This window comes from Mytilus trossulus, chromosome 9, assembly GCF_036588685.1.
Source record: "Mytilus trossulus isolate FHL-02 chromosome 9, PNRI_Mtr1.1.1.hap1, whole genome shotgun sequence".
NCBI lineage: Eukaryota > Metazoa > Mollusca > Bivalvia > Mytilida > Mytilidae > Mytilus > Mytilus trossulus.
In genome coordinates, this window is record NC_086381.1 from 78970959 (window position 1) to 78980307 (window position 9349).

Sequence of the window (9349 nt, forward strand, 5' to 3'; positions counted from 1 at the left end):
AATCATGTCGTTCTACACTCAGATGTTTGGGTCTGTGCATTATAAACGCAAAATTATAGTAATTTAACTGCTGCTGTGAAATTATGTTGTCTTATACTCTAATAACGGTGACTGCACATTATAGAAACAAATGCATAAGACTTTATCTGCTGTTGCAAAATCAGATACTACATGTATATCATTTATTTTGAAATCAAGTTATCTTACGCTCTAATATCGGTTGCTGTACATTACAGACGCACTTTCAAAGTTCATGATCTGTCGTTCTTAATCTTACAGCTTTGTTGTTTTTGCTTTTTAATCATCTATAATTTTTAATACTTAAGAATTAAAAATCTTTGTACATATTATGTTATCATGATGAGTCCACTATTGGAAATAAAATAATTCATTTTATTTACCTTATATATATCCAGAAGTTTTCACGACGAATTTAAACTCAGTTTTAAATTATTTGTTATCTCTTTGAAGAAAATAGTGAAACGATAAATGATATGGGTCAACTAAGTGCATCTAAACCTAATTATTGACATGTGCATATCACAGGTACACTTATTTAGATCATCCTGTTCTATGTAGGCCCGTTCTGTCAAAGGTTCCCATGACCTGTGTTGTATGATATTAAAATTGTATAAATTTTATATCTGACAAATATTTCTAGCCATTTTTCTTTTGTTATTAGAAATTTGAAGTAGAAACACTTAAAATAATCCAGTATGCTATAAATCTTGCCAAACCAGAAACACGAAAACATTTTGATACGTTTCAAGGGTGGAACCATGTTATTTCAAGTTATGTTTTCTTTCTGTCTGAGTCAGAAAACGTTTTTCGACGCTATCAATCAATCTTTTCTTATTTCAAAATTTAACACTTTAAGATATATAGGGGAAATCCAGATGCAGAACATTTTTGTCATCTGCTAGGCCACTATCATCTATTAAGGGATCAAACTATTTTTTAAGTAAAACTATAATCTTTTTTTCTAAAGTAAAATGGTTGTTCCCTCACAAGAATCTGAATTGAGGATATACATGTATCTATGATTATTGTTATACTAATAACCATGGACACTTTGTTAATATATTATGACCTTTTATTGTGTACACGTAGTTCTAATAAAGTTTATATAATTTATAAGCATAGGACATACAAGTAATAACCAAATCATCATAATACTATAAATAGTCGTCCTGGTTTGTGCTTTCCCGTTTACATAACTTTTATCAGCTGAGTATCTGACTGTCAGTATTGATAGTATGATTTTATTTTTATTTTCTGTATAACGAAAGATAATCCAGTTTGGTATTATCAAAAATACTAAAATCAAAGTCGCTGAATCCAAAGTGAAATATTAGTTGCAAATAGTTGTTGCGGCGACATTGACAAAAGACAAATCGTAACGGCAGATTGGGGAAAGTGAAACACATGCATCTCACAAGTACCTAGATATTTTATATAGTGTCTGCCAGTGAGAAATCGATGGGTTGTCATGAAATAATAAAACAATTAATATAAAAAAATTAAATAGTTATGTGATCTGAAAAATTAGCGCAAAAGTAAAGTGTACACATTATTTCCCTGCGTCGGACCTCTTTATTTCTCATTGTTTTACGCTGATTGCAAAGACATAATGACGCATATATATGTCAAGCTTTTAGGCATTAAAACGTGTATACATATATTCTTCTTCTTTTCTTCTTCTTCTTCTTCCTTCTACTATTTCTCTTGTAAAAAATAGCATTATTAAATTTAATACATTTTTTAATATGAATATACTTATCATGATTATCATGATTATTGGTCTTATTCTCTAATTGTCAAAATGTGAAGGTTATGTATTGTTTGAAATCACATTTTGACCTGCGTGTACTAATACATTACATAACCTCGATTTAGATGAAATAAAGAAAACGGTAGCCACGCAGGTGAGGCATGATAGCCTATGGAAGTAAATTACATAATACAATCAGACAACGATGAAGAACAAGGATAAAAATTACCCACAAGTAAGTATACATTTTTTTAAAAACAAAATCAAAATAAGCTGCAATCATTTTCGGAATTCTTTTTTTTTTTATACGAAAGTGTCTTTTACTGCATATATCAAGTATCAAAGTCACGCGTATGTCTAAACATGAATTTAAATTTATGGCATTTAAACATAGCAATTAATCTTTTTCTTTTATTGCAAGTTGCAGTTTTAAAACAAGATGTCGAAAAAGTAATGCAAAGTCAGCAAATAAATTATATTTGTTTTTAGATAAAGAACTGTTAAAAGTAATCCACGAACAAACATAAATGATCCTTTTTATTGTTTGATTTTATTTGTTTGGTTGCTTTGGGTTGTTTTTGATTTCTGGTCTTTTTTTTTAAGGAAGGTGAGTCACAATTTGAAATAGAATTGAATAGATAAACTGTACCTTGTCAATTTTGATAAAGACAAATGTTAATTATATATATTTTGTAGGACCACCCACGTAATCTCATACCAGAATTGTGTAACCAGTTTTATCATTTAGGATGGGTTACTGGTACCGGCGGGGGAGTCAGTATCAAGCAGGGGTATGTTTATACATGTATATCGAACTCACAATTTTCTTTATTGAGACATATTTTTAACGAAATGGTCACACAACAGTAATGCAATTTAAATAAAAACGGTTAAACATTTCTAAAGTTTCTGAAATCTTTCGAATTTCAGCATGTTTATAAAGTATATATAACCGTATACAAAATAAATCACAAGGGATCGATATACATCGTTAGGTTCGAAAAGGGGGTCGTTAGAAGCAATCTTGTTTTGGCCAAACAAATATCGTATTGGGTTTTCTACATGTTGAAGGTCGCATGGTTACCTATAATTGCTTACATCCAATTCATTTAAACTTTGGTGGAAAGTTGTCTCACTAGCAATTATACCTCATCTTCTTATATCCTTTTTTATATAGATATTAGTACATTTATTTCTTAAAATAAACAAAGCCTGTCAAAGGAAAAAATATCACTTTTCACAGCAGTTTTACCCTTATAACAAATTACGATTTGTATGGTTTGTATGAAGGTCTTTAGAGGGTCAGTATCAAAGTGGGGAATTAGCGCTATAAAACCAGGTTTAATCCACCATTTTCTACATTTGAAAATGCTTATACCAAGTCAGGAATATGACAGTCTTGTCCATTCGTTTTTTATGCGTTTTGTTATTTGATTTTGCCATGTGATTATGAATTTTCCAAATTGATTTTCCTCTAAGTTCAGTATTTTTGTGATTTACTTTTTGCAATATTAAGTGATTAATTTCTTTCCCTTTTCAATGTACATTCATTTTACAGCAGCAGTCCAAAGGACAAGGTACGATAAGGGCGCTTTTTGCCCCCCCCCCCCCCCCTATTTTCTCATTTTTCAAATTTTGTTTTGGAAAGCTACTTATCATGTTAAAATATTCCCTTAGGTTTAAGTTGGTTTTTGATGAACTTCAAAACCATTACTTTTAAATATAGGGTGAGGGAGGGGGTAAAAGAGTATCAAGAAAAGCAAAAGAAGGGAAACATTACGATTGTTTGCCATTGTTTCTCAAAATTTAATATAGCGTTCGCTTACGTGACTCGGAGAAAATGATGGCAATTCAGACAGCAAAAACAGTTCTCGTTACATTGGATAAAAATAACATTCTGGGTCACGTTGGTGCATGCACTTAAAAACTAAAATTAGCTGTACTGAACACCCGCAAAGTGAAAAATAAATACAATATTTGAATAATAATTACAGAAAGTCCGCCCTCCCCATTTTTTCCTTCACCTCGCCAAGTTGGAAAAAATAGTTGTTTTGAAGTTCATCCAAACAAACTTCAAACCTCAGGGAATATAATTAACATAGTAAGTAGCTTTCCATAACAGAATTTGAAAAATGTGGGGTCGGGTGGATTGAGAGGTTGCAAAAAACAGGCCTTATCGTAAACTGTTCTTTCCTCTGATGGCCTCCATACTGTATTTATTTTTGAATTTTCTCAATCTAATGTTTCCCGGGTTTAAATGTCACGCCTTCTTTCTTGGAATATATTTATCAGAACGGAGCCATTGAAGGATTTGTTTTTAATTAGATTGCTTCATTCTTGTCCTGAACATACATACATGCAATATTTGCCACTAGAATTTAGGTAACCAAAATGCAATCTTTTTAAATGGAACAAATATACACTTTAGATGAATAGCTTTGTGTATATATACGAACAGTACACATAAATTGTTGTTGCTTTTTTTCAGGGAAGAAATATTTATAGCTCCGTCAGGTGTACAAAAAGAACGAATTCATGTAAATATATTTTTTTCTTTGTTTTTTCCACTACTAAACACAGCAAACTATAATAGCATTCTTTGAACATATGAAAACAAGAGAATGTTACAGTATAAATCGATCAGACGAAAACGGACAAACACAAAAATAGAAAAAAAATGCCTTATCTTACAGTGGCAATTATAAGATACATATCAGGACAAGAATATATAAATGTGATATTAATATGAGTCCTGTTCTGTACTAGACCGACATGTTGAGCAGAAATATCATTACAGCAGATTCCATTGAGTGTGTAGCCATAGGTAATATCTTTGGTAGCTTGCTGGTTAGCTGAACCGTGAAGTCATTGTTAGGTTAAGTAAACTACCCGACTTTAAGAATAGACTAGTCCGACAGAAAATAATGGCATTCGATCTATCAGTTGGACTATGCTACTTTGAAAGGAGGGTAGTGTACCTGACCTAATAATGCCTTCACGGTTCAGCTGACAAACAAGCTAACCAAATATATTACCTTTAGGTACACACTCAATGGAATCTGTTGTAAAATGAGCTTATTCATATATAACAGTAAGACGTATTACCGTATCTGTACACATTATTCTGACACCGGAACTCCTGAAACAAGTCCAATATAATAAGCGTAGATTTTTTTGGTTGATCTGAGCAGAAAAATAATTTTAAAATCAAATAAGTCCTGTATAATTAATACGTTGCTCGTTAACAGTCAATGGTCTATCTAAAAGTAAAACATATTCTGATATATTAACATGAAACTTGTCATCGAGGATTTTACAAATTTAGAACCTGTAGACTTGTTTCAGTAAAAATCCATTGCTAGCGACTCTTCCGTTTTGGAAACGAGTCGTATAACTGATGACCAAATTTGAACTATTAATTGCAACATTGTCTTACTTGATTTTGTTTTCAGCCTGAAGATTTATTTGTTCAGACAATACATGGTGAAGATATCAGCCATCCGCCTCCGTCCAAAAAATTACGAAAGAGTCAATGTACGCCATTGTTCATGAATGCCTTTACCATGAGAGGTAAGCAGTGTCCTTATTAAGTTAAAACGTTTTTGTACATAAAATATCATCCATTGAAGCATGGACTACGTTATCTCTTACACATATAGCTAGCTGTAAATGTAGATTACAACTAGATAAGCCTACCATTACACCTTTAACTGGCCTTCAAATATTCGGTGTTAGCGTTCCTAATGAAGACACATCTTGGCAAGCGCCTCAGAGGTATGCGACTAATAAAATGTTTTTTTCTGTAATAATTTCATTTATTGCACGTTTTCTTAAAAGCATTTTTTTTAAAGGGGCCGGTGCTGTAATACATACTCATTCAAAACATGCTGTCATGGCAACACTGTTGTATCCTGGGACAGAATTTAGAATAACTCATCAAGAAATGATCAAAGGAATACAGAAGCATAAATCAGGTTTGTGATTACTTAGATATAGGAAGATGTGGTATGAGTGCCAACGAGACAACTTTCTATTCAAGTAATAATCTATAAAAGTAAACCATTATAGGTCAAGGTACAAAAGTATACCGCCTTCAAAACGAATCTTTGGCTCACACCGAACAGCAAGCTATAAAGGGACCCAAAAATTACTAGTGTTAAACCATAATGCATTCAAACGGGAAAAACGACGGTCTAATGTACTACGAACATTTTCTTGTTTGAAACTGCGAGTACGCATTCAACGAAGTGGGTGTAAGCTTGTTCTGAGTCAGTTTATTAATACTGCATTGTTTTGTATTTGCATATAATTCTATATTATTTTGAAGGCGGTCACTACAAATATGACGATGAATTGATCGTGCCTATAATTGAAAATACACCAGAAGAAAAAGATCTAAAGGTAAATTAATTGAAAATTAATTTTAAAACATCATAAGTCAAATTAAAAAAAACACAAACCAATTGAAATAAAGTTATATGGTATCCGGGGGAAAAAACCCGGAGCATCTCGGATACCCTGGCAGAATAAATGTTCGGCGTCCGTTGTGGATGAATCACCCGACATGCAATTCCACTGACTTATCACCAAAGTTAAAGTTGTACTTACATGAGAAACAATTCGGCTGACACTTAACGAGTAAGATCCACATGATCTGTTGGAGCATCTGCAATCAGCGCTCGGTAAATACTAAATTCCAATCCTTGTATCTATGATGAGTTTACTTTCTGACTCGTACAATATATTATCTCACGATATGGGAATATAGGACAATACCGGCAGACATTTGATTCTTAAACATGAGCAAATGTTTCTTGTTTTTTTTTATCATTATTGTTATTGCTTAACTGCGGGCCTAAATCAAACTAGGTACTTTTGATTGTGTTCAATGTATTTATCTTAGTTTCCAACAAATATGTACAATACAAAAGTTGTTTTGTTGATAGAGTATGAATAATGGAGGTTTTGGTTTTTTAAACGTCCAGCGGCAAATATTATACGAGAACCAGAACGTGTTGATGCGGTATGGTTAAGAATCATGCAACATATGAAGAACGTTTAAATAATGCATCATTTAATATTCAGATGGTAGCATCATTTCTCGCTAGTTATAAAGGTCTGGGTGGGGTTTACACAATAGAAATTATTGAACAAAACGCGAAAAGAATAGAGAAAAATATGCATAATTTGCGGGTATTGAAGACCCATTGGTGGCCTTCGGCTGTTTTCTGATAGTTGTCTCTTTGACACATTGCCCATAACCATTCTCAATTTTATTTATTAAAAAGACTAAATAGAGAAAAATGGGGTGCTCAAATATAAAAACAGAGAAAAATAAATAAAGCTCAGAAATAGAGAAATGAAGAAGACCACATTGATGCCCTCCGTTATGCAAAGCAATAGGTACACATTATCCTAAGCCCTAGTCGATCAGCTAAAATTTAACCCCGTGTTAGCCGAGAAACATTAAAAATACTTTTTTTCCAAAGTCTACTATTTGATCAGATCAATTATCTAAATCAATATATCGTGCATTCAAACATGCTACATTGACAATTTATAAAACTCGTATCTTAAAAATACATGCACTACATGTATTGCTTTTATTAGTGTCGTTAATACTTTATTCTCACCTTTAACCTTTCAATGTGTTACAGAAAAGAATGGCGTTAGCAATGGAAGATTACCCAGAATCCTGTGCTGTACTTGTTCGTCGTCATGGAGTTTATGTTTGGGGACCAACGTGGGAGAAAACCAAGACTATGTATGTTTAGATAATTGTTCCGATCAGACATTAGTTTGACTGTTGACAAACACAAACAAAAAGAGTGTAAAGTAGACCGTACACGTCCATTTGACAACAATTAAAAACAATTAATAAAAAAAAATAGATACCATTTTGTTCTGTACATATTGTCGCTATAGTCAATGAAGTGATCAGAATATCAAACTAGTACATGTAGTGAACTGCATTACGTTTATTCCAGCAGGACATTTTAATAATAGGTAAGATAACAAACAATCTATACACCGTACACTCTGAAACATAACAAGACAATTGTTACAAATTCATTTTCTTCATATGACATATCGAAAATTTTCAAAGTTTTACTACACAAGTTGTTGATCATATACCTTAGTAAAAGACTACTTTTAGTTCAATTATCTTTTATTTTTGAAACATGTATTTGGTTACATCTTCTGACATCAAACTCGGACTTCTCTTGAACTCAATTTTCATGTGCGGATTGTTATGCGTTTACTTTCTATATTTGCTAGGGGTATAGGGAGAGGGTTGAGATCTCATAAACATGTTTAACCCCGCAGCATTTTTGCGCATGATCGAAGTCGGGAGCCTCTGGCCTTTGTTAGTCTTGTAATATTTTTAATTTTAGTTTCTTGTGAACTATTTAGAGTTTAGTATAGCGTTCATTATCACTGAACTAGTATATATTTGTTTAGGGGCCAGCTGAAGGACGCCTTCGGGTGCGGGAATTTCTCGCTACATTGAAGACCTGTTGGTGACCTTCTGCTGTTGTCTTTTCTATGGTCGGGTTGTTGTCTCTTTGACACATTCCCCATTTCCATTATCAGTTCTATATATATTTTTTTAATATCCAGGTGCGAGTGTTATGATTATTTATTTGAAATTGCCATTGAGATGAAGCAAAACGGCCTTGACCCCGAAGAGGTACCAATACCTCCAAAAGGAGCATACATCCAGTGATATGAAAGCATCTGATTAACATGGAATCCAATACTAGTAACTCATCATACACAAGGACCTAGGTCAATCAACGCACACAGAATCAGCAGTAATTAAATGTTGAATTTATGCTCAAAGTTGTTGATGGAAAATATTAAAACAAATTATTTTCATATATAAACTTGTTGATAATTGTATTGAAAGTTTTTGACAATTTGTGTGCAGTAATCCGATGTGGTATTAAATACAAATTATTCAAATTCGATTGGTATTTATTATGTTTTTTTCTATCTCTAATGTACATGTATGTTATACAGATAATGAGTGTGATACTATATAGTTGTGATTAAGCATATTACCATCTAGTTATTCCTAGACTTTTACTTTTTGCCAGAGAGTAGTAGCCTTCTGTCTGTTCTAGATGAGCTCGAGTCAATTACAATTTAATAGATTTCGTTCCGTAACCGAGAAGAAGAAGAAGAAGAAGAAAAAGACAAAGACCTCAAAATTATACTTGCAGGGAACAAAATGACGGATGCTAATAGGAGATCAGGCTCTATTAATCTGTCGGAGCAAAGAAATTCAACCACGGTTATTGGTTATGTTCGTGTTGCTCAGTCGTTTTGCGATATTGTGTGAACTGTAAATGGTCTTTTTCTTTTCTGTAATAGTGTTGTATTGCCTTTGTCTCGACTTAAGCTGTTGAATGTTTCCTTGGTATCGTTGAACTCTTTTTTCCCATTTTTTTTCTTCTTCAGAAAAAAACATCAAGAACAAATCGATTCATTGCAATAATTCTAACTGATTTATATCCTTTAATTTGTGATAAATAATCTTATCTTATTTTCTTATTTATAGTGTTTCCCTTGCAT

At 32.6% G+C, this 9349-nt stretch overlaps 1 protein-coding gene across 1 annotated transcript; it reads left to right on the forward strand.

Annotated features, from left to right (window-relative positions):
- The first annotated feature begins 1843 nt into the window (after positions 1–1843).
- On the forward strand, positions 1844–8572 carry LOC134684225 (methylthioribulose-1-phosphate dehydratase-like). The gene is made up of 8 exons (XM_063543492.1): positions 1844–2006; positions 2468–2562; positions 4260–4308; positions 5224–5341; positions 5623–5745; positions 6099–6172; positions 7429–7535; positions 8393–8572. Exons 1-8 carry the CDS (start codon positions 1977–1979, stop codon positions 8496–8498), a joined length of 702 nt encoding a protein of 233 aa, XP_063399562.1. The 5' UTR covers positions 1844–1976; the 3' UTR covers positions 8499–8572.
- The last annotated feature ends 777 nt before the right edge of the window (positions 8573–9349 follow it).